Source organism: Lutra lutra, chromosome 12 (genome assembly GCF_902655055.1).
Source record: "Lutra lutra chromosome 12, mLutLut1.2, whole genome shotgun sequence".
NCBI classification, from domain to species: domain Eukaryota; kingdom Metazoa; phylum Chordata; class Mammalia; order Carnivora; family Mustelidae; genus Lutra; species Lutra lutra.
In genome coordinates, this window is record NC_062289.1 from 72,208,883 (window position 1) to 72,224,394 (window position 15,512).

A 15,512-nucleotide genomic window follows, 5' to 3' on the forward strand; every position below is an offset into this window, starting at 1 on the left:
GGCTCATTCTCTTGGAAGACTGTAGTAGCATCAGCAATCTGGGTCCAGGGGTCCCTGGGAGTGGTTGGCCCAGCATCTCTGGTGCAGGGTGGAGGCGGAAGGCAGCCCTACCCTTGTCCCCTGTGGGAAAGCCTCCTACACTGCAGCAGGCTCAGAAGGAGGATGAGGGGTGGACCCTTTACACCCTTGAAGCTGAGGCAGCTGTAAGCACAGAATGCCGTCATGTGCTTGACCTCCTCTACTGCCACTCAGAGAGCTCCCTCTGAGCAGAAGGGTACTTGCTACCAGGGGCAGCACCGGGAGCCTCCGCCAGGGCTGAAGCCAAGAACCAAAGAATGCCCCTCCCCATCTGCTGATGGCCAGCCATGGCAAACCAGCTCCTACTCTATTTCCACCATCAGTGGGCAGGGAAAGAAGTTATTAGTATACCCGTCATAGGTCCTGTCCCCAAGCAGAGGAAGATGCCTCCTCAAAACACCATGGGACAGGGGTGCCTGGGTGGCCTTCGGCTCAGGTTATGATCCCAGGGTCCTGGGATCGAGCCCCACATCAGGCTCCCTGCTTGGCAGGAAGACTGCTTCTCCCTCTCCCACTCCCCCTGTTTGTGCTCCCTCTCTCACTTTCTCTCTCTCTCTCTCTCTCTCTCTCTCTCTCTGTCAAATAAATAAAAACCTTAAAAACCAAACCAAACAACAACAAAAACCCACCATGGGACAGAAGAGGCAGTTGTGGGCGACTAGATAGCCCACAGCCTACTCTGCCCCAGCCACAGTTTCTTCCTGGCCCCTGACTCACTACCTTGTCTACCCTCCCAACCCAGGGGCTGTGCCCATGGCAGATGAAGTGACATCCATTGGCCACACAAGCCGTGGGCTCCCCAGTAATCCCTCTGACCTGGTCCTTTGTGGATGGGAAGAGCCAAAATCACAGCAGTCACACACAGAGCTCTCCCACTTAATCAGCTGTCAGCTGCCGGTGGTCCAGACAGAAAGACGTGCTCAGGCAGGGAGGTAGGGGGAAGACAGTCTGCCTGGGGGAGAGGCCCATCCCAAATCCCAATTCCCGCATGGCCCTATTAGCTGGGTGACAGCAGGCCATCACTTGACCTCTCTGGGTCCTCCTCTCCCCGGTTTGGCTATACCAGGGAGAGGCCACCTACATTTCCAGGGTAAGGATTTCCTATGGTACAGATGAAGCACCAGGTGGGGGTCAGGTGGGGCCTTCTACATCTCCCCACTGCCCAGCTTTCAGGACCCAGAGCCCACACATCATGGCAGCAAGCACTTTCACTTTGGAAATGGAGGGCCCCCCCACCCTGCCCCACAACCTCCAAGATCCAAAATCGGGGAGGGCTTTGCCTGGTGTCTCACAGCTTGAAACAAAGAACACTCACCTGTAGGAGGAAATGTTGTAAGTACAGATTTCCAACCAGGCTCAGAGGGTCTTGTCCAACTCCAGACACTCACCAAGTAGGGATATATAATCTTGGAAGGACACCAGGGACTAAGGAAGAATCTGGGACACCAACACCCACTGTTGGTGGTCCAGTGACACAGCCTGCCAGTGTAGAACGACGGTATACTTCATGTATCTCCCACCAGCTGGGTGGGAAGCCGGGCCAGCCTCTGAGCCCTAGTCCATTGCAGGCCCTTAGAGCAAAAGAAAATCCTGATTCTCCCTTATCCATGAGTATTTCCTCACTGCAGCTCTGGTTTGGAACAAGAACAGACAGGAATCCTCAGGTACTACAATAGGGCCCTGGTTTCCTTTGTTTCCCAAGTTTCCCTGGTTTTCCAAGTTACAACTTGGCCTGACAGTAGGTTCTATGTAGCTGTTAACTTTCTTTTTTTTTTTTTTAAAGATTTTATTTATTTGACTGAGAGACGGAACACAAGCAGGGGGAGTGGGAGAGGGAGAAGCAGGCTTCCCACTGAGCAGGAGCCCGATGTGGGGCTCGATCCCAGAACCCCAGGATCATGACCTAATCTGAAGGCAGACACTTAACGACTGAGCTACCCAGGCGCCCCCAACTTTCTTTTTTTTTTTAAAGATTTAAATCTTTCTGACAGAGAGAGGGAGAGGGAGAAAGAGAAAGGGACAGAGAGAACAAGCAGGAGGAGCAGGAGAGGGAGAAGCAGACTGACTCTCCGCTAAGCAGGGAGTCCAATGCTGGGCTTGATCCCAGGACCCCAGGATCATGACCTGAGCAGAAGACAGATGCTTAACTGACTGAGCCACCAGGCGTCCCGTAGCTGTTAACTTTCATAGGAGAACACAAAAACATGTTCTCCTATGTAGAGAAATGTGCTAATATCAAGAGGGAGGCAGGGCGCCTGGGTGGCTTAGTCATTAAGCATCTGCCTTCAGCTCGGGTCATGATGCCAGCATCCCGAGATCGAGGCCCTGCTCAGCGGGAAGCTCGCTACTCCCTCTCCCACTCACCCTGCTTGTGTTCCTGCTCTCGCTATCTCTCTGTCAAAATAAATAAATAAAATCTTAAAAAAAAATAAGAATGAGGGACAGACATGAGTTCTATAATGGCATACAGAATCCTATTTTCTAAAACACTAACTTAACATATGCCCGAGGATTGGTGATTCTGTTCTATACACAAACAAGTAATGCTGAGAACAGCTCTTAAAAGGAAGACAGCAAAGAGTCAAGTGTAGAGTGTGGCTCTTTATAGACATGCACTTGGGAAATTCCAGTGCCATCTTGAGACACCTACCACGCAGTAATAGTTGTCTATCATACACAGGTAAGTCCTGTGGTGACCGTGTCTTAGGAAGATACTTATGAAGGAAGGAATCTCTAAGTAGACCTAGGCTTTCTGCAACCAGAGGGACAGAAGCCATGGTGCACAGGTTCCCTCCCCCATAATCGCATCTATCAAGCTCTCTCTGGGGTGAGTGGGCCTTCCCAAGCTTCACTGGAAATCCTGTAGTTTCATCTGCTAAATCTGGAGACCTGATCAGGGGATCTAGCTCCCCTCTCTGGGCTGACTTCCCACCCCCAGCTCTGCCCAGAATAGCCCTGGGGAGGGAAGCCAAGTAACAGGAAGAGAGTCCCCAGACCCGCAGCTGGACCTGAGTCGCGGCCCTCACCTCACTCTCTTCCACATCATTGTTGAGCACAAAAGCTTCCAGGCCGAACTACAGTGTCTCATCTTGCCAGGACAAAGGGCCAGACCTGGGGCTTCCTGAGAGGCACCTGGGGGACAGCGAGGATCTGGAGGGACCATCAACTCAGACACTGGCCAGAACAAGTTTCCTGGGAAGCCATGAGAGACTTATACTCCAGGAACTTCTTGCCCCTTAAAGCCCACATTAAATAATGTCCACCCCATTCCTAGAGCTCAGGGACCATTGCACTTCGCCTGAGCAAAGAGCAAATGCTAGAAAATCAGCCTCAACTGACAAGACTCTAAGGCTGTGGCAGCCTCTCGAAGCTTGCACCCTTGCTGGGAAGGACAGCCCATCCTTTGCCAAACTCACAGCCCAGACGGACACGTTCAGATCCAGACACGTTCCAAACAGGCACAAAAAAAGGCTGAGGCTGGTCATCAGTGACCAATCCCAACAAGACAGACCTCTATACCAGATTACACCAATGGTCCAGTTAAGCAAGACCCCAGGGTTGCGATAAGCCTCCTGCCCTCGCCCTCGCTCCCCTGCAGCCTCACAGACCCTCGGTTGACGACAAGGGTGCATATCCTCTGGGAGTAGTTCAGGTGCTGTCTCCGAGAGCCCACACACTCATCCACAGAGTTTCATGGTCCAGTTTGACAGTGGTTGGATGCGGGCTTCAAGAGTCTGCCATGAGCCTTCTACATAGCGGGGGCGGGGGGATAAGCCATCCGAGGGAGGAGAGGAAAGAGGGTTATTCCCAGCAAGTAGTCATGGTCACCTCCTAACAAGCATCTACCACATGTCTGGTAGGCGGCAACCATAGTTCCATTTATTCCCGAATGGTCCGAGAAGTGTTTGCTATACCCATTTTATAGGTGAGATGATGGAGGCTTCAGTTCTCCTACCCTGATCTCACCTACCAAATGGGTGCACACCTGTCCTACCAAGGGCTGAAGACTGAGGCCCGACACAATGGAACAAGGGGCTCACACTCTACCCTCCTTAGGCAATCCTCAGGGGTCCACAGTCCACTCCCACCACGGCTACACACACCAGGCTGAGACTCACATCCAGTACCTGGAGGGTCACCTACAGGTGCTGTAGGGTATGGGGTGGGGGTCCGGAGGAGGGTGTCATTTGGAGAGCTCTGCGGGGTCCATGACGGCTGCAGCAGAAGTGTTCGCCTCCTCCCCGAGGAGCAGCCTTGGCTGGATGACTGCCGAGGAAGGGGCTTATAGGTCAAGGCAGACTGGTGGGTTCCCCCAGCCAGACTGAAGGGCAAACCCTGGGCAAGCTCCCCCGGGGGAGGCAATGGCAGTGGGAAGGCCAAGGAGAAGCTGCTAAATAAATAAGCTTCAGGGCGCCTGGGTGGCTCAGTGGGTTAAGCTGCTGCCTTCGGCTCAGGTCATGATCTCAGGGTCCTGGGATCGAGTCCCACATCGGGTTCTCTGCTCGGCGGAGATCCTGCTTCCCTCTCTCTCTCTCTGCCTGCCTCTCCATCTACTTGTGATCTCTCTCTGTCAAATAAATAAATAAAAAATCTTTAATAAATAAATAAATAAATAAATAAATAAGCTTGATCAGCACTGAGTATCATCATAGCTCTCATTAGGGGCAGATTCATACATGCTATGTGAACTGCACAACCACTTCTGTTTTACAGATGTGGACACTGAGGCAGGAAGTCCTGTTACCATCTGCCCAAGGTGCTTACATGCAGCTATCAGCTGCAGAACTCAGATTCAAAATCCCAAGCCAGGACTCTTCTGGAAATATTTAATGGTTGAAGTTTTTATATGGCAAGACTCAGAAGATATTAAACAGCATTAAAATGAAAGCTGAGTTTACCTTTACCCTCTCTACCAGAAACGTCTTTTCATCTGTGTGAGCAACTGCTTAAAAACCCACTCACCCCTGCATGGCCCCCAGTGAATTTTTTTTTACAATTTGGGTTGACCACATTGCCACACTGTCTCAGGAGGGATCATCTCAACCCAGGGGGCCTCGGGAAGACCAAAGACGAGAAAGGAGTTTTAGGGATTTATGTGTGTGTGTGTTTAAGAATTTAAGGCATTTGTTTAGTATTTCCTAGGTATTTACTGCATGACAAGCTCTGCCTTAAATGCCCAGAGTGCAGAGTTGGGGTGGGCCTCTGCCCCCAAGTTTGGCCTGGCTGGGGAGCCCAAGCAGGGGTCCAAGCCCTGGCCCAAGCCCAAGAAGCAGGATTGCCCTCAAGTCCAGGAGGGTCCTGTTCAGCCTGGGACAAGGCTGAAAGGTTTCCAAGAAGCAGGGTGAAGGTCACAAAAGAGGAGCTGTCCGCAGCTCTCAGCGGGGGAGAAAACAAGAGATGCCAGGGCTGGAGGCACTGGGAGGTGAGGCCAAGTGTTGAAAGGCAACCAGCACAGCAACTCACAGGCCATTAGGAAAGAAGTTCCCTCCTCCAGGTAGGCCCAGGATGTCTGGCTCCTGCTGCTGCTCAGCCCGACAGCGTGGGACAAGGTATCCTCAAGGAGACTCACCAGGTACTCTGCTGGCAGCGGGGAGGCTCAGCTCAGGGAGGGCAGGGGGAAGAACCCCAGCTCCTAAGGGAGGCTCACTGCCCAGACCTCACCAAGCTACAGCAAGACCAGAGCAACCCACAGAACCCCCCCTGGGGTGGCCATAATGAAAAGAAACATGACCGGTGCCTACCGCCCCCCGCCACAAGCTTCCTTAAGTTGACCAAGGAGGGACTGGAGAAGGAACTCCTTCACTTGGAGTCCATATGGCTAGTGGGGCACGGGCCAAATATGTCCATACTCCCCCATCCACCTGCTGTGCCTCCTGATTTTAGAAAGGACACCAAAGTCCTCCTGACTCATGAGGATTTAGTAAGGCTAGTGAAGAGTTAATGCTGACAGAAGGCTTACCACACAGGGGGCTTCATTTTCTCAGCTGTAGGATGGTGATGGCGCCTATCGCTTTGGCTCTTACAGACGTTATGTAACACAAGGCTTAGTGCAGGGCCTGGCATACAGCAAACCCTCCTTACAGGTTTTCCGTGGGTGTCTTTCAGAACTCCTGTCCAAGGGCTGGGGAGAGCGTGATGATGGAGGGTGATGTATGGCAACATGATCCTGTCTGGGAGGAAAAGTCGAGAAGCATGCATGGGGCAGATGCCATCAGAGCTGGACACTGAGGGCACTCCTGGCCGGTGGCATGGCCCGCGTGGAGACACAGAGGCTAGTGTGCAGGGCACATCTGGGGAAAGGTGAGGTGTCCGCGGAGGCAGTAATGTAGGTGCGCCATTGTGTCCTGGTGAGAGATAAGCCTGCCAAGGCCTGGAGGCTCTGACTGCCAGGCCGAGGTGTTCAGATGGGATCCTGGGGGCTGTCAGGAGTCACAGAAGGTATCAGAACAGAAGGCCCCTGGGGAGATTTCAGCCATCAGCATGATCAGAAGACTGTTTCTTTATGCACTGGGCATTTAAGGAGGTCCCAAGATTTTCATACAAATAAGACCCTCAGCTGCACTCCTTGGGATGGTCGCCCGTTATTCCCTCTGAATAAATTCTTAGGAGTGGAATTCTTGAAGTATCTAATTGGCATAATTGATATCTGGGTTGGTTTTCAGGTAGAGATGTAAACATTTGTCCTTGAAGGAGAGGTCTCTTGACACATTAACAATAGCCAATGTCTGCAAAGCCCTGTGAGCCTGTCTTGAATGCTTTGTGAGCCATTTATCTTGTAATCCTGGCAGCAGCTTCAGCGGGTCATTACAGAGAATTGTATGGTGAGGAAACCAAGGCTCAGAGAGGTTAGGCAACTTGCCCATGGTCACACAGCCTGTGAGTCAGCGGCACCCCAACTGTGTAGAGAACCACAGGCTGGAAGGCAGGAGATACAGAATCAGAACTGGGCTGGGAGAGGGGGGCTAGGGGAGAGAGGGAATGTGGAGGAGGTAGGAGGAATGTTGAGTTCTGTGCGTTGGTGGGAGGGATGGGGGCCCGTGAGCTTGGGCCAGTGACTCCAACTCCAGGAAACAGGAACCTAGCCATGTTGTGATTGTAAAGAGTAAATGAGCAACACCACAGAAAGTGCCTAGCATTGGACTTGACCCACACTAGGAGCAGTTCACTAACACATTGTTCTCCATAACCCTGGAGGCCATTTGAAACAGCCAGCAAGGGCACGTTGGGTGCTGCTGCCTCCTTGTGGTGATGTTGAGCATTGCATGAAGGTGGCCTCTGGGTTCCCAAGTCCCAGAATGCTCTTGGACAAAGCCCTGAGGGGGTGGGGAAACACAGGCCTCCTGCCCCCACTCCCAGCAGGGGTCTGGCCCCCCTCTCAAGCAGGGGAGAAAACTTTGGGCTTGAGGAAGCACAGAGGAGGCTCCCAAGCCAGCCCTAGAGAATCAGAGGGTACCTTGAGGGGGATGGAATTGAGTGGGCTGTAGTCAGGGGAGGGTGGGTAGGCCAGCAGTAAGCGGTGGAAAGGTTGGAAGGGGCTTCCCAGTTGGAGGGAACAGCATATGAGAAAGCCCCAGTCAAGACAAATGCCAGATCCAAAAAACCAAAAAGGACAGAATGGCTGATATGAAGATATAGGGTAGGGAGAAAGGGTTGGGTCTACGGGTCTAAGAGCCACCTCAAGGAGTCTGGGCTCTGTTCTGAACATTTTAAGAAGTGGTTGGCTAAATAGAAAAGCTGGGGGCAGGGTCCGGGGGAGACAAGCCAGAGGCTGCTGCCCTCATCCAAGCCTGGAGGGGACAGATAGGACATGTGGTGGCGGAGGATTGGGGCCAGAAGCTACATGAGTGAAAGGGAACACCCAGGGAAGAGCAAGAAGGGCCTGAGCCCGAGGATCGGGTGCTGGGGTAGCAGCTGAAGGCGGAAAGCTGGAGTGAAGGTTCTAGACAAGCAGGAGCTGCAGCTGAGACCACCTTCCCTTCTCCCTGCCTGTTTGGGAGGAGAAAGAGCAGAGCAGGACTGAGTCTTAATCCGTGACCCTGCAGGCTGTGAGGCTTCTGTCAAGTCACTTGCCCTCTCTGATCCTAGATGTGGGTCTGCACCATGGGGAGGGTGCTGTGAGCCTCCCCCCCTCCAGGAGGGCCAGAGCAATGGTGGGCTGGTAAACGCTTAACCTCTCACTCTCACTCCCCAGGCTGGGGGACGATGATCTGTTGATCTCCATCCGATAGATAATCCCCTCATGACCTATTGCAGGCTACCGAGAGGTCACTAAATGGAGTTGGGAAGCAATGTGCAGTAACTCTAACAAAGTATAGCCACCAAACAGATGCAAGAAATACAAGTAACCTCAGGAGTGCAGATCATAGCGAAGCCTGCTAAAATCATCAAGAAGCTTCCAGTGTTACCACCTGTTCTTTTTTGCTTGCTTGGGTTTTGTTTTGTTTTGTTGGCTTGTCTTTTTGAGATAGTAATTGACATGACATTAGTTTCAGTGTACAACATGATTTGCTATTTGTGAATTTAGTGTGTATTTGTGTTTCTTTTAAAGATTTATTTGAGAGAGAGGGAGGGAGGGAGAGGGTGCACAGATAAGCAGGGGGAGGGGCAGGGGGAAAGCAGGTTCCCAGCTCCATCCCAGACTCAGGAATCATGACCTCAGCCAAAGGCAGATACTTAACGGAAGGAGCCACCCAGGGGCCGCAAACCCCGCCCCGCCCCCCCCCCCCCCGCATTATTTAATTTAAATAATGGCTATGTTTAAAAGAATTCCTAAAAAGGTAAGGATCTCGGTTCTGGCCCCTGTGAACCCCTCTTACACCCCGCTCATTGGCCCACAGTAAGAGGTTTTGCAAAGTAAGCCTCCAGATGGGCCAGGTCTCAGGCATCCAGAAGAGGCCCCACTTCTGGCTAGGGGACTGCTGGGCCCCTGAGCAAGCATTAAAGGAGCAAAGGGAGAAGCACCCTGATTCCAGTGCCCCCAGGCAAGCCACAGGTTTGCCCACCACCCCACCGCTCTTGCCCACACCCTTAGGTGGCAGGCATGGGGCCTGCTCACTCCTGGGGGCTTCACCTCACAGGAGACCCAACACCAGCTCCTGCTCTTGGAGAACTAATTTCCCCCAGCTCCACCTCAGAAAAACCATGAGTGGTAGAGTCGTTGGTGAGCATCTCTTTCTTGGGAAACTCCAGTAGGCACTGGGCACTCCTTCGACCCCACTGCCTAGGTCTGGAGCTAAAACATGCCTGCAAGGCTGTGTCCTGAGCCAGTGGCCGTGGATGAAAATGCATGCTTAGGATGGACATCAACATCACCATGAGCAGAGTCCCTGTCATTGGTGTGAGGGGGCTGGGTGACAGCTTCCACCAGCCAGACTGTGTTGTTAACATGGAGAAAGTGTGGGAGCATGGGGCTCACTTGTACCTGTGTGACCTCAAGCCTGTAGAGATGAGTATTCCCATCTCTAAAACGGGGCTGATCTCGTCTACTGCATGGGGTTTTTTTAAAATTTAAATTAACATACAGTATATTCATGTAATATTAGTTTCAGAGGTAGAATTTAGTGATTAATCAGTCATATATAACACCCAGTGTTCATTCCATCAAACGCCCTCCTTAATGCCCATTACCCACTTACCCCGTCCCTCTACCCCTCTCCCTTCCAGCAACCCTGTTTGCTTCCTACGATTAAGAGTCTCTTACGAGGGGCGCCTGGGTGGCTCAGTGGGTTAAAGCCTCTGCCTTCGGTTCAGGTCATGATCCCAGGGTCCTGGGACTGAGCCCCACATCAGGCTCTCTGCTCCACAGGGAGCCTGCTTCCTCCTCTCTCTCTCTGCCTGCCTCTCTGCCTACTTGTGATCTCTGTCTGTCAAATAAATAAAATCTTTAAAAAAAAAAAAGTCTCTTACGATTTGTCTCCCTCTCTGATTTGGTCTTATTTTTCCCTTCCTTCCCCTATGATCCTGTTTTGCTTTCTTAAATTCCACATGAGTGAAATCCTATCATTGTCTTTCCTTTGATTGACTTATTTTGCTTAGCATAATACCCTCTAGTTCCATCTACACTGTTGCAAATGGTAAGATTTCCATTTTTTTGATGGCTGAGTTACATTCTATGTGTATATACCACATCTTCTTTATTTATCCAGTCATCTGTCAATGGATGTCTGCGCTTTTTCCACAGTTTGCCTATTGGGGACAATGCTATAAATATTGGGGTACTACATACGGCTCTTGGGAGAATCATATGTGGTCATCGCAGAAAAAGAGAAGCTGCCAGATAACGAAGGGGGTAGCATTGATTGTCCATATGCAGTGGACAGCAGTTATCCTTCTTCAGGATGAGGAGGCTCAGGCCGATGAGTGGCTTCCAGTGATGGGGTGAGAGAGCTCACAGCTAACTTCCCTGAGGTTTCAGGGTTCACCCTGGCAGGCCATGAATGGGGGCCAAGTGAGAGAAGGGAGGAAGGAAGAAGCCAGAACCAGGTTCTGCTGGGATTTGCCAAGGGGCCCCTGAGCCTGGGACCCCGTGTCTCCCACTATGAAGGGGACCCCAAAAAGGGCCCAGGTTTTGGAAAAGGACTCCCTTCCTCATCTCTGCACCCCCTAGAGTCAGAAGCCTGACTCAGTTCAGAGGACCAGATCATCTGGTGGGAAACCTTTTCAGCGGACTTCCCAGAAACAAAGGGAAGACAAAAATACCCCACCAGAAGGCTTGAAGCCAGCCACCCAGCCAACTTCTACATACCTCTAACCTTCTGACCCGGTTTCTGCTCACTGATACTGAAAGTTGAGAGAAAATGAAGTTACTTGTCGTGAGGCAAGAAAAGAACATGTTTACACCATGACGTCAGTGACCAAGGTAGAGACTAAGTGAGCAAGGAACTGGTGGAAGAGCCCAGATGTCACAGGGATGCAGGTGTGGGTCGACCCCGGTGGGGAGATAGGGAGGTGCAGGACTGGAGAGGTGCCAAGAAGGGGACTCAGAGCATTTAAGGTAGCCGTGGGAGACAGGGCAGAGGTCAAGGGGGGGCAGGGAAAGGAACCCAGTGGCTGTGGGATGAGAAGAGCAGCAGAGAAAGGCCCACTGTCAGACCCCCGGCCTTCAGATGCACCCTGTAGCTAGACATCCCCAGAGCACGAGCCACCACCCGAGCCCTCATCCTGTTGCACCAGCAACAGGTCCCTTGGCCCCTGTAAGTCCCTAGCCAGGTGCAGGGGGTCAGCCCCCAAGTGTGCACCCAGGCTGCCCATCTCTCTACCCCTCCAAGTTGTTAGCAGCCAAAAATGGGCCTGGCCCAGCATCGAGGAGGAATGCCCCCTTCAATGCTCCCAGGGACAGCCTCCTGGGCCACTCCCTTTTCTCCAAGGCTCCTGAGTCTCCTCCTGGGAATCTCAAGTGATACTCATAAGGGGGCTGTTTTCACCTCAGACACCTTCAGGCTCAGGTGGTAACCCTTTCAAAGGTGTCAGTGCTTTAGCAGGCTTGCAAAGAGGTCAATGCCCAAGGGAGGATGGCAGCACCAAAGGTGGAATCCCCAAATCTGCAGGGGATCATCGGTGGATGAGGGGTACCTGACATACTGTGAGCCACGTGTGACTGGAGAAGTCAGCCTCTACCTCTGAGGGCCCCTGGGCCTGCTCCCCACCACCACACCCATGCTCATCCACAGGAGAAAAGGATAAGAGAACTCAACTTCTTGAGGATTTATTGGGCCAGGGGCTGTCCTGCCTTCCACCTAGGCCCGAGCAGGTCCTGCACCAGGGGTGGGCCAGCTAGAGAATCAGTCCTCAGGGTGCCCACGACGGCACCCCCTGCATTTCTCCGCGTGTCTCCTGCTCTTCAGTCCAGCCACATTGCCACGGGGCCGAGCCACCGAGATTCCTGAGTCCCCAGCTTGCTAAGCGATCTTGGCTATCTATATTCCTTGCCCTTTCTGGGCTTCTGTCTGCTTATCCTCCATGGGAGGAGGTTACCTTCCTATCAAAAGACAGGTCTGCTCGCCGTCAGTATCATGGATTCCATGGAAGCAGATGGGGGTCAGATCTCCCTTTCTGTGAGTTACCGCAGCTGCTGCTCCTTGAGGCCTTTGTCTCTCAGTCTCCATCTGGCTCAAACATGCCCAGATGCCAGGGCCTCAGACCCCAGGGAGCCAGGCATCCAGATTCCCTGGCAGGAGGAAGAAGCTGGACCAGAGCAGGGAGTAGGCCAACCCACAGGCCAGGTACCCAGGTGGGGTCAGGAGGAGCTGGGCTTCTCCACTGAGGGGTAGAGCTTGCGCAGGCTGGAGTCCAGGAGGAAGTCCACTGACCTGTGGTGGACAGGAATGAGCAAGTGAGCCCTGGGAGCTAGAGGGGGGAATGGGAGGTAGGAGGTCAGGGCTAGGAAAGGGACTCCTAGACAAAGGACATGAGTGCCATCCAGGTGGCAGACATCACCCTTTTCTTTATTCAGTTGGGGAAACTGAGGCACAGAGAGGGTAAAAGGCTCACTTAGGGCCGTTGGGTCAGCTGTGGTCCCTTGGGAAAGGCCTGCTCCTCCCATTCTACATTGGTCTGGTTGAGTTGGCCTTGTTCTCTGGTTCTAAGAGCAGGCATGTGACCCAAGGGTGGCCAATCAGAAAAGAGAACTCAGCTCAGGGGTGGGCCCTCAGTCCAGAACAGACCAATGACAACCTTCCTTGGGACTTTTTTGGTCAACTACGAGAAGCTTCCTATGGGGCTTGCTAAGCTGGTGGGGAGGAGGCTAGAAGCTGCTGGAGGCCATCTCTGCTCCCACATGGGGAAAGCGAGTGAAGCCAACATGGGATGGTGGGAAGAAGGGCACAGCAGGATGGGGAGACCAAGACCCCAATGACCCCATTTGGATGCTTCAAACCAGCCATGCCTGAAAGCGGCATTAACTCTGGACTTCTCAGTTTCATGAAACAAATCATTCTTATTTTCCTTAACCTAGTTTCCGTCAGGCTTCTGTCACCAAAATCTCCCCATACCCATCCCCTCCAATGTGCACCTGATCCTGCCTGCCTCTGACTGTTCTGTAACACTAGGGTTTCTTTCTAGAATTTACTGGTCCTGTGTCCTATAGGACAAGGCTCCACCTGTACCTTTACTGCTTAAGTGCCTGCCAGAACACAGGCACAGACTGTCCTTTCTGCCTCTGAAGCCTGTTCTGCCAGCCCTGCCCGTGCTGCTCTTGTCCTGTGCAAAGTGGGGACACCCCACGTCTCTCAGAGGATCCCTGAGGCTGGAAGGGGCACCCACCTGTCAATGGGGTGGATGATGACAGGGATGACCAGAAGCCCCAGTGCAGTGGTGGTCCACTTGCGGACAGACAGAGGCCAGCGGGTGGTGGTGCCTAGGATGCAGAGAGAGGCAGCACACACACGGTTGATAGTGAAGCCTGGGATAGCTACAGAGGCCAGAGCCTGCCACACAAAAGTGTCCACCACAGCCACGGTCACCCTGGTGCTACGGCCCGCTTCAGGGCACGGTACCTGGTAGGGAGAAGAGAGAATTAATCCAGCAGGAGCAAAGGTGGGAAACCCTGTGGACAAGGGGCATAAGGCTGGACCAGGGGAGGTAAGTGGCCAGTGGGGAGTGGGGGTGGGGACAGAACCACACTAGTGTCAGGTTCTGGACTGTACCAATTCAGGGCTGAGCGTGAACTCATCCACAACCAGAACTGGGGTACAGGTTAGAGCACATGCAGGGCTGGGGGCAGGGGACACTACCCTACAAACAGGACTGGGGTATGGATTGCAACAGGCAAGGTAGTAAGGACTGAACTATCCCACCGGGCATTGTAGCAAACACTGGCTGTGGACGGAAGCACAAAGGGAGTGGACTAGGGTGGGGGGTGGAGGGGCAAGCCAACACTCACGGCTCCCGCCTTCTTGCCCTTGTCAATGGCATCGGCCAGCACATAGGAGCTGGACACACCATAGCTCAGCCACACCACAGCTGTGGGCACCAGGGAGCGGAATGCCTCTCCCACCTCATTGGCATAGCCTGTTGGGGAGAAGACATTTCACTCCGATGGTGGTGGGGGCGGGGGGGGGGGGGGCGGTGTCGCCTAGCTGGCTCAGTCCATTAAGCTTCTGACTCTTGATTTTGGCTTAAGTCACATCCCAGGGTTATGAGATAGAGCCCCGCGATTCTCCCTCTCCCTCTCCTTCAGCCCCTTCCCTCTCTCTCTAAAACACCAAAAATAAGAATAATTCCGGTGGTGGGGAGGGGGGACAGGCTGCTCCACAAGGGGGCACTAATTCTAAATCCAGCTGGCTAAATGGTAGCTGAGTGACCTTAGATAAGTGATTTTATTTCTCTGAGCTTCTGTTTCCCAGTCTTTAAAAAGGCAACCATGAAGTCCACCTCCACTCTAGGGCCACTGTGGGAGAGCTGAGTACAGTCACAATTATCATTCCCTTGCCTTCCCAGTCTGGGTTCTAGAAGCATGTGCACTAATGCAGAGACTAACAGCAGGTCCACTAATGTGGCACTCACCCTGCGCCAGTCTTTCCTGTGCCTTATTCTACCCTTCCAACTACCAGCCCAACGAGAGAGGCACCGTTTATCTCCATATGCCCCAAAGAAAACCAAGCATCAAATAGAGCCAGTATGAGAGACCAAATACCGACTCCAAAGTCAAGGCCCAGACATACCAGAGAAGGCAGCCCACTCACCCCGTTCCTCCCAGCCGGGCTGGAACGTTCACCTGGGAGACTGGCCAGCAGAGACCCTGAGCGCAGAGCTGGGCCGACCTGAGCTGTGTGACCTTGGGCAAGTCCCCAGGCCTCTCTGACCCAGTCTCTGGCCCATGCAGAATGAGAACTACGACCCTTCCACCTTCTCCAGGGCACTGACCGGCGCCTGGCGACCCCTGTCTCACCAGCCACATGGTAGGGGAGTCGCCGTGCCCCTCGCCACCCCACTCACCTAGGTACCGCACCCACGTGTCCCGGAAAAGGTCGCGCTCGGCGCCCCGCGGGAGCGGTTCGGACATGGCGTTCCGCCTCCGCAGGAGCCACTGCAGCCGGTCCTGCTGCCGTTACCACCTCAGCTTCCACTACCGCTCCAGTCCGCCGCGGCGGGACGGGCTGAAGGTCCCGGGCTGAAGGACAGGTCGTGCGGTCCCCGCCAGCAGGGAGCGTCTGCAAATTACCCCGCGCACTGAAGCCCCTCTCCCAGGCTTGGGTTTTACAGATTAACACGCTTCACGTTTTCTCTGGGGTTGAGTGGTTGGCGCAGTCCTTTCCCACGACTGACTGTAGTCTTGGAGCCAAAGAGACTGAGGTTCAAATGCGACATGCTACACTTCCTAGTTGCACTTTATAGCTGTGTAACCTCAGGCAACACACTGTACTCTGAGCTTCGTTTTATTAATTTATTAAATGGGGAACGCCATGTTCAGTCCTGGGACAGTTGCAAAGATTAAT

General features: G+C 53.2%; 1 protein-coding gene across 1 annotated transcript; it reads right to left on the minus strand.

Moving 5' to 3' along the window:
* Nucleotides 1-11,766: 11,766 nt before the first annotated feature.
* On the minus strand, nt 11,767-15,377 carry MTFP1 (mitochondrial fission process 1). Its single transcript, XM_047697576.1, has 4 exons — nt 15,013-15,377; nt 13,958-14,085; nt 13,339-13,571; nt 11,767-12,386 (listed from the first exon to the last, which is right to left on the minus strand). The coding sequence occupies exons 1-4, from the start codon at nt 15,077-15,079 to the stop codon at nt 12,314-12,316; spliced, it is 501 nt and encodes a 166-aa protein (XP_047553532.1). The 5' UTR covers nt 15,080-15,377; the 3' UTR covers nt 11,767-12,313.
* Between the last annotated feature and the right edge of the window lie 135 nt (nt 15,378-15,512).

Bases quoted from the DNA above. Each gene is read 5' to 3' on its own strand.
- MTFP1 (XM_047697576.1), bottom strand. From the start codon at position 15,079: ATGTCCGAACCGCTCCCGCGGGGCGCCGAGCGCGACCTTTTCCGGGAC. The intron at 13,572-13,957 runs GTGAGTGTTGGC...TCTCCCTACCAG, and splicing joins AGGGCAAGAAGGCGGGAGCC to GTACCGTGCCCTGAAGCGGG. The intron at 12,387-13,338 runs GTGGGTGCCCCT...TGTCCACCACAG, and splicing joins ATCATCCACCCCATTGACAG to GTCAGTGGACTTCCTCCTGG.